Source organism: Typopeltis vanoorti, chromosome 12 (genome assembly GCF_054136105.1).
Source record: "Typopeltis vanoorti isolate ZY-2024b chromosome 12, IOZ_Tvanoo_1.0, whole genome shotgun sequence".
In the NCBI taxonomy this organism is placed as follows: domain Eukaryota; kingdom Metazoa; phylum Arthropoda; class Arachnida; order Uropygi; family Thelyphonidae; genus Typopeltis; species Typopeltis vanoorti.
Genome location: NC_143560.1, coordinates 5,575,530 through 5,602,096, shown reverse-complemented (window position 1 = coordinate 5,602,096; position 26,567 = coordinate 5,575,530). Strand labels below are relative to the sequence as shown.

Sequence of the window (26,567 nt, the reverse complement as noted above, 5' to 3'; positions counted from 1 at the left end):
TGCTTTCTTTTTGAGGTAGGTGGATTTAGCTGCTTATTCAGATATTTTGTAAATATTTATTTTCAGAAATGATTACAAAAGAAGTAAAAATGTATTTTACTTTGGAAATATGTATATAAACATTTTTGGTGTAAAATAATAGTAGAAATGCAACATAATATCAAAACAAACAGTAAATGTATTTTTTTTAATAGAAGGAGCAGTAAGTAGCTCTTTCTGCACCCAAAGCAAGAATAGAAACTTGCACCCCATCACCATCACAATATATTTTCATAGTAGTTATTTTGCAGAAAAAAAAAGGAAATCCAAACCTCTCACTTGCTGTTGTTACAACAGTGCTAATATTTGTGATTGGTCAATGATTTTATAGCTTGTGTGGAAGCTAAAAGTGTTCAGCTGAACTGGCTATTCCTTTAACCATGCTATGTAATTTGATTCTCAGAACAAAAAAGATTCTGCAGGAATCCCATTACACACAAGGGTGGTGCAAAGACCAATGTATCCAACTATCAACCAATCAGTATCTCAGGAGAGATGGTGAAAATTTTAGAAAAACTGGTTAGGACTTGCATTCAGAAATGGGTTGACAGTGAATCTCTACTTTGCCATAAACAGCATGGGTTTATTAACAATCAGTATCTCAGGAGAGATGGTGAAAATTTTAGAAACACTGGTTAGGACTTGCATTCAGAAATGGGTTGACAGTGAATCTCTACTTTGCCATAAACAGCATGGGTTTATTAACAATCAGTATCTCAGGAGAGATGGTGAAAATTTTAGAAACACTGGTTAGGACTTGCATTCAGAAATGGGTTGACAGTGAATCTCTACTTTCCCATAAACAGCATGGGTTTACTAAGGTCATGTTTTAGCAACTTGCTCACATTCTATAATAATGTTATTGAACTAGACAATGGGAATGGATACACCATGATACTTTTGGATTTCGCAAAGGCTTCTGACAGAATACAGCATGGAAGACTTTTGCATAAATTGGAGAATATGGGTTTGTATTATAAAATATTAGTGTTGATAAGAGGACAGCTGACAGACAGATATCCAAAAGTGGTATATGGGGGATGTGAGTCTGCAAGATTTAAGGTAACTACTGGTGTACCACAAGGATCAGCCCTTGGTCCACTGTTATTCATTCTGTACATTAATGACATTGGCAAGGATTTCACAGGTGATATACAGCTATTTGCTGATGATGCAAAGATATGCAGGGTAATCAGGAATTCTGCTGATATGCAGTACTTGCAGAATAATATGAATAGGCTGGAATTGTGTGCATGGAAAAATGGAAGTCAATTCAATGTCAGTAAATACAAAGTCATACACTTTGGCATGATGAGATATCCAATGTCACATTATATTGGTGGGATTATGCTAGAAGAAACTGATCAGGCTAGAAATCTTGGAGTGCTAGAAGACAGGAAGTTGAATTTCAGGGGGCCATGTAGCATGCAAATACAACTCAAAAGATAATTGCAATGCTGAAACAAACTTTGACATGTAAAGATAAGGATGTCATTTTGTCCCTTTACATGACTTTGATAAGACATCACTTGGACTATAGTGCACAGGTCTGATCTCCTAGTTTCCATTGTGATTCTGACACAGTGGAGAAAGTGCAAAGGAGAGTGTTAAAAATGATATCAGGATTGCAGAACATTGATTATGAAGACAGACTGAGAATTTGTAGAGTGCAGACACTAGCAAACGAGAAAGAGGGGAGATATGATTGAGACTTACAAAACTTCTGAAAGGATCACACACAATTTAAGTTAATGGAATTTTTCATTTTATGGAGGGTGGGAAAGGACAAGAGGGAATCCTTGGAAGATGAGAATGAATGCAGCTAAGAAGGGGTGAGGGATAGATTTTTCTTTCATAGGCTGTGAGTGATTGGAATGGATTGCCATTGGATGTTGTGAGTACAAGCAGTGTGATAGCTGGTGCTTGTAGTATGTGGCCTTGCTTCATTGAGCCCCTCATTCCCTGGAGATCTGTCTTAATAATAATAATAGTAAAAATGCCACATAATATCAAAACTAGCAGTAAATGCATTTTTTTTAAATATGAGGAGCAGTAAGTAGCTCTTTCTACATCCAAAGCAAGAATAGAATTTGCGCCCTATCACCATGCCACCACAATATATTTTCGTAGCAGTTATTTTGAAGAAAAAGAAAAGGAAATCTGCACCTCTCACTTACTTGCTGTTGCTACTACAGTGTTAATACAGTATTTTCTTCTTCATACTTCAAAAAAAAAAAAAAAAATACATAATAATAATGTAACTAGAACAGGATTAAGTATGGAAGAGTCTTTGGTGACTGATGAAGAAATAAATAGTATGGGAGTGATTGGGAGTCAATAGAATGAAAGCACAAGAGGTCTAGAAGAAACGAGATGTCGTGAGAGTGAAGGAGTAAGTAAAAGAGCGTTGAGTAATGAAACTGGGAGAGTCATGCTGAATAGCATAGAAAATGAGGCCGCGAGTGACTCTTATTTGGACTTGAATGAAGTTATGAGTGGTAAAATATATGGTCATTCTATATTCTATAGATTATATAGATTATTATTCTATAGATTATATATTCTATAGATTCTATAGGGCATGATGCAGAAAAGATGATAGTTATGGTGGGTACAAATGACCTGATTGATAGTATAAATTGGGTAGTAAAAGATTTAAGAACATTGCTAATATCGTGAAGAAGAAAAGTGTCAATGGGAGGATAGTGTGTGTGTGCTGCTTCGTTCTGACAATTATGAGTTAAGCAGACAAACGATGATAATGAATGATATGATTGCAAGAATGTGCAAAAAAAGAGGTCTGGAATTTGTGGATGTCTGGAGTGTGTTTGAAGGAAAAAGACAGCTGTATGCAAGAGATGGGGACATGGAAGGTCATAAGCGATTGAAGAAGTTACTGTTTTCTGAACAAGTTGAAGTAATTGGGCAGGGAAACTAAAATTGAAAAGGTTGAGTGTAAGAGGGAGAAACTTAAGCAGTGATTATATAATTGTTGATCCTTATATGCAGAATAAATTGCAAAAGAGAGGGGATAAAAATCGGCAAGGGGCTACTGAAATTAGTGACTTATATATCAGTTCTAAAGCTGGTACAAGAAATGAAGGGAATCTGCAATTTTTGTATACACATGCAAGAAGCATTGGAAATAAGATGGAAGAATTTTCGGCATTAGTCAGTGCAATCTCACCAAAAAGTTGTAGGCATTAGTGAAACTTGGCTGTCAGCAGAAGATGTGGTCACTGGAATTGAATGTGATGGGTACAGTATTTTCAGGGAGGATAGAGAAGATAGAACGTGGGAGGAGTACTGTTGATGATAGCTGATGAGTTGCAGCCAAAGAAAGTAGTATATCAAGATGATAGACATGTGAATGATAGTACATTTGAGGCGGTCTGGTGTGAAATAGTGACCAACACAACCAAATATACAGTTGGTTGCTGCTATAGGCCGGGAGTATAAGGGGTGATATTGAATTCATGCATCAGCAAATTAGTGTAATGGGTGCAGGGTTAGTGATTATTATGGGGGATTTTAATTATGGTGATATCAATTGGAAGGAGGAAATATCACATGGCAAAAAGGAAATGGAATTTATACATCTTTTACAAGATAATTACGTGAAACAACACATAACTGAAGGGACACGTGGTGTGAGAGTGTTGGACCTGGTCATTGGTTCAGAGGATATATCATAAGTAAGGTGTCCTCGTTACCTCCAATTGGTGAGCGTGATCATGTGGTATTGACTTGGGAGGTTGCAAAATTTGTGGATTTCACTCTTAAGAAGGGGTTATATAAGGAACAACAGGTTAGGCAATTATAACAAGCTTTGGAGTGAGCTTGCAGCAGTCCCATGGCAGAAAATATTGCAGGGGAAAGATGTTAGCAGTGCATGGGATAAAATCAGCAGGTATCTGAGGAAGGCAATATCAGATTGTGTCCCCATGGTCAGGAAGACAAACATGGTAGGCGTTAGATGGATGAGTAGTAACATCAAGCTTGATCTGCAAAAAAAGAAAATGTTATGGAGAATTTTACAAGGAGAAATGCGATCAGTACAAAGCTCAAGCTAGGAAGGTTACCAGCATAGTAAGAAAAGCTACATCAGCTTATGAGAAGCTTTTAGCCAAGGAGATCAAGGGTAATCCCAAAGAGTTCTTCAGCTATGTGGCAAGTAAAAGGAAGAATGACTTTGGAAGGATAACCTTAGTGGGTGCTGATGGTATCGAGGTGACCAATTCAGATGTAATAGTAGAGTTACTGAGTTATCACTTTTCAAAAGTCTATCACCCAAGTGAGAATATCTCTGTACCTGTAGCCATAACTAATGTGAGAATTGAAGCTAAAGAATCAGAGGTATTTAATATATTGCAAAATTTAAATGTGAACACTGCTGTAGGTTTAGATGGAATATCAGCTTGGGTGTTGCGTGAATGTGCAAAGGAATTGTCAATGCCTCTTACTTGGTTATTTAACTTAAGTTTGAACTCTGGTATGGTCCCTAGGCAGTGGAAGGAAGGCAAAGTAGTTCCTTTGCATAAAGGTAGCTCTAAAACTGCAGTAGTTAATTACAGACCAATCACCATCTCAGGAGTGTTGGTAAAAGTATTGGAAAAGTTGGTTAAAGACAAAATTCAAGAATGGGTGGATCAGGATATGATATTCTATAGGGGCTAACATGGTCTTGTTAAAGGTCGATCCTGCCTTAGCAATTTATTAGCTTATTATAATAGAATGACATCTGAGTTGGATAAAGGAAATGGTTACACAGTGGTACTTTTGGATTTTGCTAAGGCTTTTGACAGGATACCCCATGGAATACTGTTGCGCAAATTGGAGCAGATAGGCATGGATACTAAACTGGTGATTAGGGATAGGAGAATGGATCAGGGAGAGATATCAGAAGGGGGTGTATGGAGGAGTTGAGTCCAAGACGAGGCAGGTGACCAATGGTGTGACTCAGGGCTATGTGCTTGGGCCATTGTTGTTTAATTTGTACATAAATGATACAGGAAATGGGCTTAAAGAGAAATATCCAGTTGTTTGCTGATGATGCATGGTTGGTTAGCACAATAAAAAATCAAGCTGATGTCGAGAGTTTGCAGGATGATTTAAATAAGCTGGCAAAATGGACAAAAGGAAATGGATGTCAGTTCAATATGGAAAAGTGTAAAGTTATGCATTTTGGGATTAAAAGATTACCATCCTTGTACTACATTAATGGAATGGTACTGTAAGAGATTGATGAGGCTAGGGACTTAGGGGTGTTGGTAGATAGGGAGATGAAGTTCAGGGGACACATTGCTAAGGTGTCCAAGATTGCACATAGGATTACTTGGTTATTGAGGAACACACTAACATCCAGAGATAAAGAGGTTATTATTCCCCTTTATAAAGTGTTGATACTTCCACATTTGGATTACTGTGCTCAGGTCTGGTCACCTGGATTCGTTGGAGATGAGGAGGCTGTGGAGAATGTTCAGAGAAGAGTGACCAAGTTGGTGAGTGATGTAAAAAATGCTCCCTACATTGATAGATTGAGAGCTTGTGGATTGCAGAGGTTGCTTGACAGGCAGAGAAGAGAGGATATGATAGAAACATTTAAATTACTGAAAGGTTTTTATAAGATTGATGCACAGGTAATGTTTCAGCTGTGTGATAGTGATGGAAGAACAAGAGGTCATCCCTGGAAATTAAGGAAAAGTGTGGTTAACAAGGTTTTTCACCTGGAGGGTGATGAATGAGTGGAATGCACTGACTGACTCACTTATGAGTTCTTTGTCTATAAATGAATTCAAGAACAGATATGATAGATATTGTTTTGATAGTTTGGGTCTCCCACGATGAGTCTACTGACTCCATGGAGATACCCATAATAATAATAATAAATAATAATAATGATATGTAGTGTTTTCTTTTTCAAGGGACATAATGAGAACCAAATTTTATTCACAATGTCCTTTTTTTTTTCTCCTAAAAAACAAAATGCACAAGTTATTTTCTTGCTACTTTTGCCAACTGAACATCAAAAAATAATTACAAGTATAGTACTATTAAAACTGTTATTGCTTTTGTTGCACATTACGGCAGAACAAATTATGCAGATTTGCATCAATCAAATAAACATTATTTATTTTCATATGTGATATCAAAATTGGAGATGTTAATCAAAGTCCTTTGCTTTATGTGGATAAAGTTATACTTCAAATAAATCCGTTACAAGTCTGCAAGATTCCCTGACTAAATTGAATAACTGCTGTATTAGATATGGTATGAAGGTCAGCAATAAAAAGACAAAGACAATGAAGATAGGTAGAAGCATTGAAAATATCAACTGCATTGTGAATGGAGAATCTATAGAACAAGTAAAACATTTCAGCTACTTAGGCACAATTTTTAGTGAAGATGGTAAGTTAAATATGGAAATAGACAACAGAATCAACAAAGCTAGGTATGGTAGGAAGTCAACTGAATAAATTTATATGGAATAAGAGAAAAATTAGCCAAAACACTAAATTAGCTGTATACAAGACCATGTTCAAACCAATTTTAATTTATGGATCTGAGAGCTGGGTGAGAAGTAAAACACTTGCCCAAAAACTAGACACTACAGAAATGAGAGCCCTGAGAAAGATTAGGGGCATGAACAGATGGCATCAATGGCAATATCATATTAAAAACAGGATATTAGGATAGAACTTGACATTGTCAACATTCAGGAATGCATTAGCAGAGCTAATCTAAGGTGGTGTGGTCACTTAAATAGAATGGGCAAGGAAAGATTAGCAAAACAAGTGTTCTCTGCCAGGTTGACAGGAAAAACGACCCAGAGGAAGACCAAGATATAGGTGGATTGATACTGTACAAAGTGCCTTAGAAGATAGAAATATAAGATCTGATAATGTTAGAGTCTTGACAGGTAACAGAGTGATTTGGAGGAAAATTGTAGATAGGAAATTAGTAATGATGTAAATTTTTCATGTAGTACTATCATATCCTGTACATCCCTTGAGGTACATGGCAGGAATTTGATGATGATGATATCCTAGTATGTTCTTTCTTGTGGTTATATAAGTTGCATTAATATCATTTTTGTTCTAAGTGTTTATCATAACTTTCTAGTTCCCCGCCCCCATAAGTGAAAAATATTATTATTATTATTATTAACATCTGTCCTCCGTGGAGTAAGAAACTCATCGTGAGAGGTACACACTATCACACACACACAATGCTCATCCAACTGTGCCTTAAACGGATTTGACATGCCTACATTCACAACACTCAGACAATGCATTCCATTCACCAGCCACTCTTCATGCAAATAATATGCTCCTCGCTCCTCTGCTCACATCCTCCTTATACAATTTCCAGCAATGGCCTCTTGTTCTACACCTCTCCCATTCTATAAAAAATCTCCTCTACATCAACCTGATAACAACCCCCTGACTAGCTTATATGTCTCGATCAAATTCCCCATCCTCCTCCTATTCACGAGGCCTTGCAATTTACATTCTCTCAATCTATCCTTACACTCCACACTCCAAAGACCACTGACCACCTTTGTGAATCTTCTCTGGACCCTTTTTAACATATCCTCATCAGCATGAAAACCTGGAGACCAAATCTGTGCATAATAATCCATATGAAGCCTGATCAAGGCCTTATACAAATGCATTATAATCACTTTGGTTTTGCATGTCAGTCTCTGCATCACTGCCATTACCCAATGTGATGTCTTCATAACTTGTGCAATGTACCCCCTGAATTTCAGGTCCTTGTCCACCACCACTCCCAGATCTCCCATGTCCTCTACCTCCTTTAAAGTTTCCCCATCCAGTGTATGCATTGCATCCCATCGCTGCTTACCAAATTCCAAAACCTTATTGCAACACTGAACTGACAGTTCCACTTACCTGCTCATTCATGTAATCTATTCAAATCCTCCTGTAAGGCCATAACACCTGCTTGATTCTACATTGTTCTCCCCAATTTTGCATCATCTGCAAACAGCTGCATATCACTAGTTAAACCTATCCAATATTATTAATATACAAACTGAACAACAATAGTCCTAAAACTGACCTCTGTGGCACACTACTAGTGACCTTCCTCTTTCGGGATACTACACTGCCATATACAACTTTCTGACCTATCTGATAGCCAGTAAATGATCCAACTCAGAAGTCAGTTATCCAATCCCATCTGTTTCAATTTATTTAATAGCTATTGTATGGCAGTCTATCAAAAGCTTTTGCAAAATCCAAGTACACCACTGTATATGCATCTTCCCTGTTCAAGGTATTTGTCATCTAGTTACAGTAAACATGATCTCCTTTTAACAAACCCACGCTGATAACCACAGAGAATATTGCTGTTATCAATCCATTTCTGTATCCTACTTCTCACCAATCTCTCTAGTATCTTCACCACAAATCCAGATATACAGATTGGCCTAGAATTTATAGCCTTATAACCATTGCCTTATCACCACCTTTATGCAGCGGAACAATTTTACCTTCTTTCAACTCCCTTGGAACCTGTGCTGTTGTAAGACTCTTATTAAATAAGCATGCCATGCCAATTCCCTGGAACAATCCCTTAAGACATGTGGTGATATGTCATTAAATTCTATCACCATATTGACAACAAGGTTATTGATTTCCTCAAATACCTTCTGCTCACTCACAATTAAGCCATCCTCTCCTACATCCTCTACACTTAAGTTGCTCATGATTCCACCCTGAAGAGGATGAAACACCCTTATAAACTGATCACTGAATACCTCAACAATGCCCTCTGCAGCAGTTACCATTCTACCATTTTCATCCATTAACATCTTACCATAATCATTCTTCCTTCTACTTGGCACATATCTAAAAAACTTTCTATGGTTTTTCTTTGCCCAAGTTGCCAATTTCTGCTCATAATCTTCTTTCCCTTACTAAGTCACTCTCCTGGCTTGTTCTTTATACTCTTCATGTAACTGATTATTACCATTATTCTTCTTGTACTGCCTCCAAAGTACATTTTTCCAGATTTCTTGCTTAAGCCCCTCATTCATCCATTTTACACCCACTCAGTCTTTTGGCTTTTGGAATGCATTCACACATTGATGCTGTTATGTATTTCTTTGTCAGTTTCCAAGTAGCATATATTTTCTTATCACTCAACTCCTCATTCCATTATATAGCTCCAGGCTGTCTCCTAAGCTTGTCATAATCACCAGCCTTGTACTTCTACATATATTCTTTCCTCATAGAAGTTTGCATATGGCTAGCCACAACCCAGGTGATCACTTCACAATCACTCTCACTAACTGGAGGATAGTCTGAAACCCCACTCACAATTACATCCTCTGAATGAAATGATCAGATCTAAAACTGTCGATCCTCATGTGCTCTCCTTTGCATGCTGCCTGAGATAGTTATCTCTCAAGAACTTGAGATATTCATTTTCCTTATTCCCAAATGCTATCTTTTCATTCCAATCTATACTGCCATAATTAAAGTCACCCATAATAATTATCCTTCCTTTGTTCATTAATCCAAGTTGTTTACACATTTCTTCATCACCACTCTCCACATTCCCTGACCTATGGCAACATCGAACTAAATATGTCTTCTTGTCAACCAGCACTTCACACCACACTGCACTGCCTTATAACCATTGCCACTATTTCCCTCTTTCATGTCAACCATATGTGGGCATAATTCCCTTGCTATCAGCAGCAGCAGCACTCCCTTACCCTTCTTGTCCTTTCTATCTTCGCAAAAAATACTGTATCTTTCCGGTTCTATTCCCATTAGGATATCATCTTCATTCAACTATGTTTCACTTATTCCAATGAATTTAGGATGAATAAACTCAATCAGTGAAACCATTTCATCTCTCTTATTTCTGATACTTCTGGCATTTGTAAACAAAGACAGCAGTTCATTCTTAGGTCTATAGCTAGTCCTATCTAAGCCACCTGTTGGTTGCAATTTCCTCACTACACCCTTGCCCAGTCACCTTTACCACTGCTTACCAGATATATCCGTTCAGTCTCAACTCCCCCATCCACATCACAATATTCTCCATCTCCATACACACATTCACTGCTACTTTCAACACCCACTTTCTCTATGCCATGTCTCCCTGTCTACCTGGTCTCCCCCTGTTTCCTGTTCCTCTTGTCTCCATTCTCTTTTCATCTCTCCTGCTACTACTGTTTCCACTCCCAAGTACTTCTGCCTCTTCAATACCATTCTCCAGATCTTTCACTTCATCTCTTGCTTGCATAACACACTGCATGTTCATCTGGCAACACTTTCTCCAGTGCAACCACTCCACAGCCATTCAAATGTAACCCATCACACCTTTTAATTCCATTCTTCCCTCAAACATCTCAAATATAAAATCTATCAGATCTGTTGTTGGTAAAGCAGCTATTTCTAGATTATAATTTAAAGAGTATAATTATTATAAAAATTTCAAGCCATCTCAGTTTTGCTTTAATTAGTCTATTTGCAAGGACACAAATGGATAACACTTGTAGAAATTTTATATTGCAATAATCCTACTCTACATCAGCTACACTCAAAAGGGTTCAACTGGTTTTTACTGGCAAAATGATTCAAACTGATATTACCATCAGTTATAATTTGTATTATAAGTAGGAAAAACTTATGTTTCTAACAAATACTAACTGCAAATGAAATACAATTTCATTTGCAGTTAGTATTCATTACAGGTTTCACACGTAATGAGCATTTATGGTTACATTTTGAACTGATTTAAGTGATTAACAGTGTGCAAGAAATGTTTTGCTAGTGTATATAATATACCACATAAAAAAAGAACAGAACATACCTTAGCATCTATGTCTTTATCCCACATATCATTAATGATACAACCTGTACCTCTCATTAAGAAAGCTCCTATACCAAATATTAACATCAATGATGGGTCAGGTAGATGGTTAGGTGAAGCAGTAAGTCCTAAACTCCAATAACAAGGCCATAATAATAACCAGGTTCCTAGTCAGATTAGAGAGATGAAAGAAGAATGTATGAATGAAAGATATAAATTCAATACCTTCACAATTAGTATATATTATCATCATCGTTATCTGGGCATCTCAAGGAACTCCAAGATTCACTGTGGGAAGCCCATATTAACTATTATTCTACAATGTCTATCACTTCTCCTTAAACTCATTATTATTATTATTACCCCAAGACTCATCTGGGAGGTCTTTTTATCACACACATATCTCATCATACCGTGTCTTAAACACACTCAAACTCCTTGCAGACACCACACTCTCAGGCAAGACATTTCAATCATTCACAACTCTGCACGAAAAAAAACTGCCTCTCACTCCCCTACTCCCACACTCTTTATACAGTTTCCAGGGATGACCTCTGGTTCTCCCTGATCTCCCACTATTCTCTGTAGAACTTCTCCACCACTGATCCTATAACAACCCCTTACCAACTAGTAGGTCTCTATCATATCTCCCCTTCCTCCTGTCCACCAGACTCTGCAAATTACATCTTCTCAATCTTTCCTCATACTCGACATTCCAGAGGTCAGAAACTACCTTAGTCAGTCATCTTTGGACCCTTTCCAACATCTCTTCATCCTTCTGAAAACCCGGTGACCAAATCTGGACACAATAGTCCATGTGTGGCCTAATCGAAGCCTTATACACAACGGAACAAGAATCTCCCTACTTCTACATGTCAGTGTCCTCCACATCATTTGCAGAAGCCTTTGTGTTGTCTTCACAATTTTGGTGACGTGTCCCCTAAATTTTAGATCCTTATCCACTATCACCCCCAGATCCTCTACCTCCAACAATATATTCTCACAAAGCATAAATTCTGCATCCCATCTTTGTTTTCCAAATTTTAAAACCTTACATTTTGCAACATTGAACTCACATCCCCATTTCCGTGTCCAATGACTCAATTTATTCGTCTTCTTGTAAGGCCACAACATCTTCACTACTCTTTATGGTTCGTCCCAACTTTGCATCATCTGCAAACAACTGTTTGCAGATGATGCAAATGACAATCTCCATCCAAATCTTCGCCAACAGCATTAATATACAAGTTACACAGTAATGGTCCTAAAACAGACCCCTGAGGCACTCCACTGGCGACTTTCCTTTTCCTGGATATTGCAACCCGATACAAAACTTGTTGATACCTATCAGATAGTCAGTCTCCAATCCAATGCACTAATCTAATATCCAACCCCATCTGCCCTAGTTTGACTGTCAACTTATCATGAGGTACTCTATCAAAAGCCTTTGCGAAATCCAAGTATATTACTGTGTATCCTTCTCCTCTGTCCAAGGAAGCAGTCACTTTATTGTAATAAGTAAGTAGATTACTAAAACATGACCTCCGTTCAGCAAATCCATGCTGTCCATCAAAGATAATACCATTGTTGTCAACCCAACTCTGGATCCTAGTTCTCGCAAGCTTCTCCAACAACTTAACCACAACACCTGACACACAGATAGGCCTATAGTTTGATGCTTGAGTTTGATCACCTCCTTTATGAAGTGGCACAATCTTGCCCTCCTTCCACTCCTTAGGAACTTGACCAATTGCAAGACTCGTATTAAAAAAATATGTCAAGGCAGGTGTCAACTCCCTGGCACATTTCCACAGAATATGCGGTGACATATTATCAAGTCCCACAGCCGTATTTAGATCTAGTTTACTCAACTCCCCAAACGTCTGTTTCTTATACTTCTAGCATTTGTATACAAACACAACTCAAAACTAAAAGCTCATTTCTGGATCTACAGCTAGTTCCACTGATACCACTCACTTGATGTGATCTCTCCATGCTTGACTAGGGCCATTTCCCTTTCTGCTTCTTCATTTTAGAACCTTTTTCAATTCCAATTGTTTTCTCTTGATCCCTGGTCATCACATTCCTTTCCTGCCTACTCATGCTCTCACCTCCTCTTGGAGCATCCAGCTTTCTCACGCTGTGTACCCCTGTCCACCCTGAGCGTCCCCGTTTCCCTGCTCCTCTTGCACACCCATTCTCTCATTTTCTATACTCATACCACTCACTTCCCCATTCATATCCACCTCTTCACTCTCTCCTGTCTTACTCTCCTGCTCTTCCACATCACTCCCCCTCTCGATCTGATTCATTCTCTATATTCACTTCTCTACCTTCCAGCAGCAGTCTCTCCAAGCGACTCACACCATAACCACTCAAATGCAGTCCATCGCTCCCATACAGCTCACTTTGTCCCTCAAACTCATTCCACACATTAACAAACTGTACTCCCATCTCCTCACACATTTCACCCAGAATATCATTCATAATCCTTGCTCTCTGCCTCATTTCACCACAGTCATACCTAGGCAACGCACTGACTACCCTTCCTGTCACACTATTCTCTTTTATCTTTCCAAGCAGCCTCCTGATATCCATTTCTGACATGCTCTTCGTCCTCTCTCAAATCATTTCTACTAATTAATACTATTAACTCTTTTGCTCGCTCCTGCCTCATATCCAATGCCTCAATCACTACTCACTTTACGGCCTGGAAAACATACCTTGTGCATTCTATCCTCTAGCACACCTTTAATAATGGAGTCGCCATACAATGCCACTTGCTCATCTTTCATTAACTCTTTCATGCCATCATGTTTTATTTTAATAGTTTTTACCTGAATTCTCTTAATTTCATTCCTCATCCATTTTATTTCTTGCCTCATCCAATCCAATTCAACTTCCAAATCTCGTGACACATTCTCTCCATCATTCAATCTTTCCAACTTTCTAACTCTCGATCCCCTCTTCTCACTTTTACTCTCATTCATCCTTCTTTGTTTCCGTACTTTTGGTCTAACATGTGCCCAACTTTTGCAATCATTCTTCTCACTTTCACTCTCATTCACCTTTCTTTGTTTCTGTACTTTCAGTTTAACATGCATCCAACTTTCGCTATCATTCTTCTCACTTTCACTCTCATTCATCTTTCTTTGTTTCTGTATTTTCAGTCCAGCTTGTGTCCAACTTTCGGCATCATTCATTCTTTTTTCGCTATCATTCATTCTTTCAATTTTTTTCACTTTCGATTTCTGCGTCACGCCATTTCTAATTTCATTAGTTCTCTCAATTTCGTTTCCTTTCCGCCATTCTCGACTCACTTTCGTCCCTTTTAAAATCCATTACGGTTTTCAAATTGCCCTTTTTTTTTTTTTACTCATTTTTTAACATTTTTTCGCCTCTCTTTCCCACCATCCTTATCTTTCAAATGTGCACTCATTTTCCCCATGACATTCTAGCTATTAACACTTTCTGTCATCAATTTCATATTTGCATTCATCAGTTCCTCTTTCAGGTCACACTTTGCACACACACACACCCTTCTTCCATCCGCTCTAAACATCCACAAATCATTTATGTAATCGAAAGAATACATATAACAGACCTCACACTTAACGAAACAACTGAAATGTCACTGAAAAAAAACTGAAAAAAAAACAACTTAAAGTCATGGAATGATGATGCCGCTGCCATTTTTTTTTTTTTCCTGCAGGTTACTAGGTCTAATACTAACGATTTCGTAATTAAGTTTAGGCAAGAAAAATCCCCCACACTAGTAATACTGGTAGCATACAACGTTTACGGTCGCTCTTACTCAAACAATTACACATATATACTTAATATTTCCTAGAATAACTTATCTCAATCAGGAGCTCTTCTTAGACACGTCCACAGCGCTTGGCTTCCAGTGACAACAATGCACACAACTATCTTCAGCAATCCATTTCAGTCATTCAAAATAATAGCATAATAAGTTTATATGCATAAGCTAAAAATCTAGTCCTGCATCCTTGCTAACCACACTCTTACTCAACATCCAGGGGTTATCCCTTCTTCACTCTGCTTCTGTCATGAAATGAAAGGTTTCTTTTGCATCAATACAACATTAAACCCTTAGCAACATATGTTTTTATTGTATCCTCTCTTTCCTGTCTCAGCCAATTTTTGTAATCCACAAACCTTCTTCCACAAACTTGTAGCCATCACAGTGAAGTAAGAAACCCAGGCAACCATATTTGAGCAGTGTTCCAGATATGATCATGTTTGTATTTTATAAAAAAAAGGGGATAATAACATCCTTATCTTTACATATTAGTGTATTATTCAACATCTAACCCTTTGTACTACTACTGCATTTTACTCACTTTTACAAAATGTCCTAAGAACTCCACATCTCTATTAAATTAGCCATTATCTTGCATCTCTAGCTTCAGCAATTTCTTGTAGTGCCATCCAACCAATAACAGTTAGTGATTTTTTCATCCCAAAGTGCATCAACCTGTTTTGTTTTGCTATGTTGAATTGTCAAACACTCCTTACATCAACACAAGTCTATTCAAATCATCTTGCAGAATCTCTATCACTTGCCAATGAAATCCAAACCAACCAATATTACTTTGCTCCCTTCCTCAAATCATCCTCAGAATAAATACAAAAATTTAGTTGCACTGATGTCTATGCATGCGTGCATGCACGCACACACACACAGCATTAATTACTGATGTCTACCTATCTCAATTTACTCTGATTTACGTAATAGATTTCCATGTGGTATAGAAATGTTTTAGTCAAATGCTTTCAAAAAAATCCAACAGAAGGATACTGTAGTCATTTCTTTTAGTCAATTCAGCTGCCACTTTGACAGAAAGTAAGTAAATTACTAATGCAAGACCTTGCTCACAAAATAGTGCTACTTCCCACAGGGTCAGACTGCATAGCATAGTCTAATGAATGTGTGTAGTTTAGTCCACACCACATATTGGATTCTTTCATTAAAAAAAAGTTATGTTTTTGAATTGAAAAACTGTTTGTATACAAAGACAGTTAATCTTAACAATTGAATGTAACATGGCTTCACTGCAGTTGAATTTGCTAAGATTGCTTCACAGTCCCAGCGAATCTTGTAGTGCACCACAGTAAGCTGAATTCATTCACAAACACAATTAATGTAATGATAGTGCAAACTGGCTTTGTACATCAGTTTCGAGAACATTTAAAGAAACTGACTGTAAATGAGCAGTTGCAAACCACTTAAAGGGTAATCAGTATCCACACATGCCAATTAATCATTATTTCATAACAGAAAATATTGTCTCTTTATGCAAGAAAAAAATTTTAATAAACATAACTAAAAAATTGGTTTAGACTAGTTTATCCACTTTTACTTCAAACAGATTATATTATCAATATTACATCCAAGCCTCCAGGAGTCTAAAGACTCATCATAGAACACTCACTGACCACAATACCTATCATACTTTGCCTCAAATATGTTCAATGTTGGAGCACTCACCACCCATTCCAGCAATGCCATTCCTCATTCTCCACCTGCCAAGCACTTCCTTACTCATATAACCTTTAGTTTCCAGGGATGACCTCTTATTCTCATCAGCCATTATTCTATGCAATAATTCTCCTATATCTATCTGAAAGGTGTTCCTCTCACCAACTCATGCATTTCAATCATCTCACCCTTCCTCACTTATCCACCAAGCTCTGATGACTACAATCCTAAATCTCAATATTTCAGAGTCCTGAGACAGCCTTAGTTATTTATCTCTGCATTCTTTAGTGTTTCCTCATCACCAATATGGTATTAGCCAGGTGACCAGATCTGTGCACAGATATTCAAGTGAGGCCTAAACAGTGCCTAATGAAATGGGATTATCGCCTCCTTACCTGCATATGCAGGAATTTTGCAATAGCAGTTAGAGCAGCAATGTGTTCCTTATAACTTTTTGTGATATCCCATGAACTCCAGTTCCCTATCCACTAAGATCCTCAGTTCCCTTGTTTCCTCCACCTCATTCTTACTCAAATAGACATCTGCAACAGTTTTCCTAACCTTCAAATTTATTCCATACATCCACACACACTCAAGTCCTCTTTTCCTGCACATTCTAGCCCATTCTACCATTTGTGATCATTGCTCTTCTCCTCAGCTCTCTACTATCCTACCTTGGCAACACAAAATTCTCCCTTTCACACTCTTCCACTTCACATGTCTGCAAATCTCACACTACCTCATTCATATTTCTTCACAAATCTTTTGTTCCTACCAGCACAGTAAACTCCTCTGTATTTCCTCTCCTCTCCACACCCACAGTCTCTATTTCTATCATTGCTCCTCTCATATTTTTGACAGTTGCACCATTTTCACATCTTATGCCACTGAATCTGCATACAGCAACACTACTTTCCACCATTCTGCTGCAATAATTCATCTTTCACTCATCTGCCACCTTCCTTCTTGCACCTCCAACTATCAACTGCTTCTCTAAATGTCCTATCTCACTCCTGGATGCCTCAATTCATTCTTCAATCTTAGCAATTATTTTCTAATATCATTACTCATTCATATCTTTCATACTAAAATTTCATTACAGGGCTTAGTTTTATTTTTTAAATAAGTCTGGAAATGAAGGCCTTTCGCTTGTTGAAGGTGCATGTTTTGGGAATCATCTGTTTCAGTCAGAAGTAAATTAATACTGCCCAGGGCGATTCATGTAATGTGGTAAAATCACACCGACGTGTACGTGGGCAAATTAGTTTCGTCAACGTAACTGTGAATGCTTTTAAGTTATGAAAATGTATCAAAATATACATGCAGCATTCATTACTATAGGATGCAATTACCATCCTAAAGTGCAATTACAATCACTAACGCAGGGGAAATATCCTAGTATCGTTTGTGTATGAAAGTTACTCAGGTCACTCGCACAGTAAAAAAAAAAAAAAAAAAAAAAAAAAAAAAAAAAATATATATATATATATATATATATATATATATATATATATTAATCTGCATTGTAAAGTAGTATTAAGTTTTCATTTTTATCAGAATTCAAATTTCGCGACATGCTTTTTTTTTTTCTTTCTCTCCAAGTCATAAATATTACGTTTCATCGAAATTGATTTATCCGTTCTCTTGATGTTTCATGCGAACGGAGGGGGTAGGCGTGGCGATTTTCAGAGGCACGTGTTGTTCGCTAGCGAACAGCACATGCCTATAAAAATGCACGTGTTATATTAGACAGCATCAAGTGTTTATGGATTCGGGCATAGCAGAAGCTGTACGCGAAGTTCTTGTATACATTGTAATTATATAGCCGTTTGGATAACATGCCTAATTACCTCTTATCCACAAATTATCCAAAGGGACAATGCGAATTAGGGTGAACAATTTTAAACTTACCGGCTGGTTTGTCAAGTCTCACAAGCTTCATATACGGTTGCAGACGTAGTGGAGCTTTTTCTATAAGCTTCTCTAATAAATTCTTATGTGCAATCAGATTAAGATCCTTCTTGGTGAACACTGATGTTAAACGAGAGTGATCTGTTTTGGTAGCGGCGTTATTATCATCATCCAATGTTCTCGATGTAAATGAGGTCTGAAACGCACAGCAAGATTTAAACAGAGTGACTGAGGACCTTCCTTTCAGCGATAATAAACATTTCATTTTTTCTTTAAGTATTCTTTGAGTGTACGAGGAGGAGTAATTATTAACTCCAACGTATTTAGCATATGTACAAGGAATCATATATCTGAAAATCATGGTCTCTCCTAAACGGCGAAAAAAATAATGCCTATTCATACCGGGGATGTACACAAAAAACAAATCACTAATTAGGATTGTAATCCAACCGTCAAATGCCTTGAAACACAGTAGGTAATCCGTAAGCCGCACTTAGCTGCGATATTGATCATCGTATTCATTACGGGCAAACGTGTGCCGTCATTTAGTTTTACAGCCATATCGAGAAAAACACTGTCCAATAAGACTTCTAGCTTTTCAAGGTCGATTTTGACTTTCGAACTAGCATTTCTTCTCTGACTAGTTGCAGGTGACATTCCCATTGTTTTCAGTTCCGAAAATAAAAACTCAAGAAAACCGAATCAAAGCAAGTGGAAAAATTTGTCTTTAAAATAAAGAAAATCACACTACCCGCACCAAACTTAACTCCGTACTCTGCGTGCAAAATTATACGACATACCATTTCACTGTTAGTGCCATTCGAGTTCTGTGGCCGCCTTTTCGCAAAATAACCGCCAGATATTTGATTCACCACGAAATATTTGGCTCCTATAACAAAGTTAAGAAATCGAATTTGTGTCTAGTAGCAGAATAAAATAAAACATATGCCGCAATCAATTAGCGAATCGGCAGGTACACTAGCCGATTCGCATTAAATAAACCTTACTTAATTATTTAAATATACTACGATAAAGAGCCAAGAGGCTATTTTTTTTCCGACGGCGTAAATTAAGTTAAGGGGATAATAAATCCCTCATTATTTTAAAGCCGGATACGAAACTCGGAGATTGAAATCTCAGAGTTTCATGCTGAAGAATTGGCGAGTCGCGTTGCTCTAGTGTTGTACTACCCAGGTGTTGACTTATGCTTGGATACGAGAAAATATTAAGGATAGTGATGGATCTTGCCCCACCTTTGCTTCGAGTCGCCTTAGTATTGTACTGTCCAGGTGTTGACTTACGCTTGGACTCGCCAATAGTTCTTCGGCATGAAACTCTTAGAGTTCGATAGATTTCGATCTTCGAGTTTCGTATCTGGCTAAAGTAATGGGGATTTATTATCCCCTTAACTTATTTAAATATACTTTGATTAACATTTCTGGCATAAAGGGTGAAGCAAAATGCTTTTCATACTCCCGGCTATCTGATAGGCAAACGGTGAGTGGAAAATTTTGTGAGCCAATTGCTCGCCCTGAGAGGGCTTGAAGATTAGACATCAGAGTTGGAGTTTAAGATGGCTTTTGGTCTTTTATGTTTGAAGTAATCTGTTGGGTCGTAATTTGCAGTTAGTTGAACCAATTTGTTGGGGTGTATAGATGCTTTTGAAAAGAACTTTTTTACTATAGTCTGCAGGAAAGTGTAGATATAGGGGATATCTGTGTCCGGATGGAGTTGCACATTTCGTATGAACCATGGTGCGTTTAAGATCATTCGTAAACATTTATTTTGCACTCGTTGTAACTTGAAAATATTAGTATCAGCGGTATGGCTCAAAGTCGGAGAATCGTGAGTCTTGTGGATAATTAATTTGATTCTGGTGTTCAGCTTACTGTTCCTGTTGATTACAGGATAAAGCTAGGTTCCAAATGGAGTGATTGTCAGGAGAGATAGAAGTTAATCTTTCTTCCCAAAGTTGACTTCTAAATTTTCTGCTATTGCTTCGGCTTAATCTAAATCAGTATGAGGGGCGTGCCGACCATATGTGCAATGTGTGCGACGCACACAGGCGCCAGGACAGTAAAGGTGCCAAAGAGGAGGACATACTTTTAAAAAAACGTTTTTTTTAAGTGATTTTTTTTATTGGAGGGGGGATACGGGCGCCAACTAAAGTTTTGCACACAGGCGCCGGACACTACTGGCATACCCCTGATCAGTGTGGATGTGGCCTAGATCGGTTTGGAGAAGGGGTAGAGATTTGTTTTTGTTTTTGATCTTCCTGATTAGGTTCCAAATGGAGTAATTGTCAGGAGAGAAAGAAGTAAATCTTTCTTCCCAAAGTTGACTTCTATGTGTTTTGAGCGCATCTCTCACTGCAGAGTTGAGTCTGTTTAGTATTCGTTTGTCTTGTGGTGCACGGGTATTGTGAATCCTTTTTCTGCCCTTATTTTTCTCCTTGATCAGGTTCATGACATCTTCTGGCAAGTGATTGGGCCTGAGGGTAGTTGTGGACGTAGTGACTGCTGTAAGGCTGTGTTAATTTGTTGAATGAGATCTTTAACATGTTCATTGCCAATCACGCGATATCGCGGGATGCGAGTTCTCACCAAACGGCCGATCACGCATTATCGCGTTGACTTGGCTAACTAAATAAAAAAATAAAAAAAAAATTTGGCCATCACACGAAATTCCAATTTTCAGCTTGGCAATGAACGATATATGATATCGCGTGATGCGAGTTCTTACCAAACGGCTGATCACGCGTTATCGCGTGGACGTCGCTAACTAAATAAAAAAATAAAAAAAATTTGACCACCACACGAAATTCCAATTTTCAGCTTGGCAATGAAAGTGTTAATCGCTGTTTCGATTTCTTCTTTGGATTTTATAAGCGGAACGGGACCAATATATTTCGAGAGTATTTTGGTCAACCTTTCCCATGATATGAATGAGTGTGTGTGGGGGGGGATAGTTTTTCTTGATTTCCCAACTGTAACAGTATTGGGTTGCGATCAGATGAAAGATCATTGAGCTGTACTGGAGTCTCACATTCCGCAGTATGACTATGTTCAAGACATCAGCCCTTCCAAACGTATTGTGATGGGTGGGTTCAGTGGTACCTGCCACAACTGCGTTGTTGGTTCGTGTGTAGTTAGCAAGTATGTGTCCGTTTTATTGGTAGTTCGACTGATCCAGGGGGGGGGGGGATGCTTAGTGTTCAAGTCACCGGCAATGATGACAGACTCTCTGATGCCCAAGATTGCGTCCAAGTCCGATGACAGTAATGATTTTAGTAGAGGATTGTACGCTGCAAAGATTTTTAGTCTACCAGCCGAGCTCATGAGAACCTCTATACCTCTAACCTCTAGATTAGTAGTAGATGGGACATTTATAGACTGATGACTGATGTAAATCTTGATTAGAATGGTAGTTCCGCCGCCTCTGTCAGTTCTGTACAGCTGATATCCTATGAGTTTGGGGTTGTCCGACGATCTCAGATGCATTTCCTTTATCAAAACTACATCCAGTTGATGTGTCTTTGGGTAAACTCTTGGAGCTCCAAGATCTTATTTCTGAGGCCGTTCGCGTTCCACGCAATAATCTGTAGTGAGTCTGGATTTAATTTATTCCTATTTATGAGTGAGCGCTGTGATGATAGTTTCTGTATCCTTTAGGAATCTGTTAGTAGCGGATGGAGAGGGGTTGGATCTGCTAAAGTCTAATAGCATATTTGCCAGAGAAGAGGTGATAATAACTGTCATGTTTGTGTGTGTGTGGTACTGATTGATCCTGTTCCTGGATTATCTGTTTAAACGGACTACGTCCGCATATGTCCTTGTATGTCGTTGCTGAGTTGTTCTTTTGAAGGCCTCTATAGCAGATAGGCTTCTGACAATTTTTGCTAGTCTTTGAGAGACTGTGAAGCTGCACCCTCTGCCATGGATCTGCTGAGGGAGAAAGAGCCTCTGTCTGTCTCTGATCTTCTGTTTTTGGTTTTTCTATAAAACCCCTAGAGTTGGTTGTGTGAGGGCAGCCATAGTTGACACATTTAGCTGGGGTAGTTTTCGACTTTGTGCAGATATTGTTTGGGTGGCTGTTCCCATATTTAAGACAATTAAACTCAGCCTTACACATTTTCTGGGCGTAGCCAAATTTTTAACATGTGTGGCACTGACCTGTTGAAACCCTTTTCCTTAAGGGTTCTAGGCTGATTTTCAGACCACAGATGAACGTCAAGTCATATATGTGCTTGTAAGCTTGGCTGGTCTCTACTAATACTAGTGGCATCGAAGTCTTGTCTTTTTTGGTCATTCTGCTGACCTTAATTGGTGGTAGGTCCTGTTGGTGTAGATCAGCAGCCACTTCTTCTGTGGATGTCTTCAGACACTCCTCTGAGCACTACCTTCAGATATTTCTCTGAACCAAGTGTGAAGGTGTGACACTGAATGCCTCTGGTATTCATTTCACCTGTGAGTTTTTGTTTGTCCATCACTGTGGCGGGCTGAATCTTAATGCCGTCAGTAACATTTTTTGCATATGTATAAGCGATTTGTAGATTGGACATGGTAGCCCTTAGAGACATCCATTTTTGTTTTTCGCAGAGAGTAATCGGAGGTATCTTTTCTCTAGTCGATATAGAGGAATCCGAAACATGACCATTTTCTTCCATTCCATCCTCTTTTGGTGGTTCTGATGCTGTGGCTTTGCGTTTCTTATGCGCGCAGACCTCTGTGAAGTCTGAGGGAATGGAGATCACCAAGTCCTGCTTCTCATCAGTTGGAACATTGTCGTCGTTCTCGTCGCCATCCCCTGACATAGAATACAGATTAAGTTCAAATTTTTTGATGATCTTTTTTAGTATATTTATGGCTATTCCTCTGACAAGTGACCCTATCAGGTCGTCAGAGTCAATCTCATTGATACCGAGGTGCGAAATCACTACTTAAGATCTTGGATCCTTGGGTCTGCATAGATATCCCATAGTCCCAATCGGTGGTCTACACGCAAAAAGAATCCCGCAACCGCAAAAGACTGCCAGCAAAACCATGTGTTGGAGAACGCGCGAAGTAATAGCAATTTATAGTACCCTAATAAATAGGAAAAGGAATGTCAAGAACTCACTTGGCCACAGAGTGAAACGTACCTCTATAAAATACCATACATCCATCACTAGTCCTCTTTTCGGGGGTGCCCACAGCCATCAGATCTCGTGCATTTTTCATGCAGAGGAGGAGACAAACTGTGTTAGCTCCAGTGCAATGTGAGTTTCCCGAAAAACCTTAAATAAATTTTATCAGGTACAGCTTAAAATAATACGTCCGATCACATCAAATGTTTTTGGTATGTTTTCTCTTCTGTGAGCAATTATTAATAAATTCGTTTTTAATATTAACTTTTGCACAATCTTGTGTATATTGACATATTTGGAAGCGCAGTCTGAAATGTAAAAAGAGCTTAAAATTAACAACCAGCAACCTTGAATACAGAATGCCAGATTCTTTAACACACTTTCTGGGGCAAGATTCTACTGCAGAACATAATAAAATATTAAGTAAGAAACAGAGTTACTTAAAATTTTATTAAGTAACTCCGTTTTATTAAGATTTCATTAAATATAAAGATTTCATTACTGTTTACGTGTAGATTGGAGAATGTATGGAATGCTTGTGTTATTATATTGTACAATGAAACTTGTGGAGAATTCATTACTAAACAAACACACGTAATAACCACAGTAATAAGTTTTAATGAGTAACTATTTCATCCTAAGTATCTTACGACATCGTCTGTACAGTTAATTCAACAATACTAGGAATAACATACAGTTAGGGCGCATGATTACAATGGAATCCCAATATGCGTGCAGTGTGCTACTGCACGCATATTGGGATTCCATTGTAATCATGCGCCCTAACTGTATGTTATTCCTAGTATTGTTTGAATTAACTATACTGACGAATATCCTAAGATACTTAGAATGAAATATTTAGTCATTAAAACTTATTACTATGTGTTTGTTTAGTCATGTGTTACTATAAGCTTAGACAAGTAAGAAAAAAGCGATGAATGTTATTTCAGTGAACGTACGTGTGAGATAAAATGTGAGAGAGTAACGTATGAGAGGAGCCTCCTTAATAGCTTAGTCAGTATAGACGAGGCCCTTTGTTCGGAAATACATGGGTTCGATTTCCGTTAGTGATGTGAGGAACCTTTATCTGGTCTCTTTTGAAAAAGTGAGCCACATACGGAGGTAGGGAAGGGGTTCAACCGGAAACTCGGGTTTTTCGTCCCACAGAACAAGCAAGCCTGCCGGTGAACAGACATTGATTACAGTCATGAATACGTCCGTACCATATGCCGGTCCGGAGCCCGGATTAAATTGGGGGTGGGGGGAATAGTGAACTACTCTGTAAAAATGTACAATGTCACCTAGGGTCGGAAATGACTAAAGGGCAAACTACTAACATTGTATGACAGATAGTAGTTTAGGTTAACATCGAGAGAGAGAGAGAGAGAGAGAGAGAGAAGGATTATCAGTTAGACGAACTGGCCTGATCTTGGCACTTGTGAATTTAGGAAAGATTTTTTTTTATATCTCCAACTAAATGAGAGAACAGTATTCTAAGCTTGGGAAGATATTTGGTACTGCAGGGGATACGAGCTGTATAGGCAAGAAGTGATATAAAATAAATAAATAATCCACTGTAATTACAGGCCATTAGGGCTCATGACCTATTAAGACTAGGCCTTTTAATTCTAATTTTAGGATAAGATGGCTGTTCTTATGCCAAAATGTATTTGTGTGGGTGGGTGGGTGGGTGTAAAAGGCAAGAACATACAAGGATATAAGAGTATAATAATATAAGTCACCTTCATAACTCTGCTACTAGTAGTATGTTCTTTCTTGTGATTATATCAGTTGCTTTAATATCATATTTTGTTCTAGGTTTCATCAGAACATTCCAAATCCCCTCCTAACACCCATTCAGAAGTCTATGGACCTGTATCATATCACTCTGCCTTCTCCTGTTCCATTTTTCCACGAGGTAAGAACTCTACTTTAATGTGCCAAATATTGACTAACCAAGAAACTGGCAGAAGATATGCCGAAAATATTTTTCCACTCGACAACAGCCTTCCTTCAGGCAGGCTGGTGCTGTGGAAGCAAACACAATTTTTACTGAGCTACAGAGGTAACACAAAGTAATATCTTAAGAATTAAATCACAGAAAGTGTTTTAATATGTGGGATAAAAAAACTCAGTTACTGCCTTTTTCATTCCCGTATAGGGAATATGCGAGGCCGTTGTAGCCCTATCTAACTTTTGGAGACCGAGTGGGCAGTTGAATCTCCACTGGTAGCAATCAGAGATAGCTGGTCCAAGACTATCACTAGTTAAAGGGCACGTTTTGAAGAGAGACGGCTCAACAAGTGCCAACATCTCGTGGTCCCTGACCCTAACACAATATATTTAATGTATGAAATAATGTGGGTTTTACGGTCAATTTTCTTGAGTTTACGGGACGAAAACCGAGTTTCTGGTAGAAAAAATCCGCTTTCCCGTATCAGAGATCGACTGACTCGGGAACCGGTCGAAAAAAGGCTTAAAAATTTCCCTCTACTCCGACTAGATTCAAAAGCAAGTCTTCCTTCTTGCGGTCAAGAGCTGTGGTGTGCAAATGCCACATCCACTGAGCTACACAGACTATAATATAAAAGGCAAGAACATACAAGGATATAAGAATATTACAATGTAAGTCCCCTTCATAATCCTGCTACTATCAGTATGTTCTTTCTTGTAATTATATCAATTGCTTTAATATCATTTTTGTTCTAGGTGTTATCAGAACTTTCCAAATTTCCTCGTAACACCCATTCAGAAGGATATAGACCTCTAACATATCACTCTGCTTTCTCCTGTTGACCAGAATCTGTAATCCACATACTCGCAATCTGTCCTCATAATCTAAATCCCAGAATCCAGATATAATCTTTGTTACTCTTCTTTACAACCTTTCCACAGCTTCTTTATCCTCTTGAAACCCAGTAGACCCATTCTTTGCATAATAATCCAGGTGCGGTCTTATCACGGCCTTATAAAGAAGCAAGGTGACTTATCGTTACATGTCAAGGTTCGATTCAACATCGCAATTAATCTCTGAGTTTGAAATTTGTGCTAAATTTCAAACTCAGAGATTAATTGCGATAAATTTCAAACTCAGAGTTTGAAATTTGTGCTAAATTTCAAACTTCAAATTCCTATCCA

At 38.2% G+C, this 26,567-nt stretch overlaps 1 protein-coding gene across 2 annotated transcripts in view; it reads right to left on the bottom strand.

Annotated features, from left to right (window-relative positions):
• Window positions 1-26,567, bottom strand: part of Coq2 (ubiquinone biosynthesis protein COQ2, mitochondrial) — a 137,651-nt gene that overhangs the window by 95,514 nt on the left and 15,570 nt on the right. The window contains exons 1-2 of one of the 2 annotated variants that reach the window (XM_090401648.1): window positions 18,305-19,112; window positions 10,891-11,057 (exon numbers count right to left, since the gene is read on the bottom strand). In XM_090401648.1, coding sequence (XP_090257774.1) covers window positions 10,891-11,057; window positions 18,305-18,704 — 567 coding nt within the window. In that variant the 5' untranslated portion in view covers window positions 18,705-19,112. Of the gene's footprint in view, window positions 1-10,890; window positions 11,058-18,304; window positions 19,113-26,567 lie in introns of those variants that run through there. The other variant, XM_090401649.1, reaches the window with a different exon arrangement.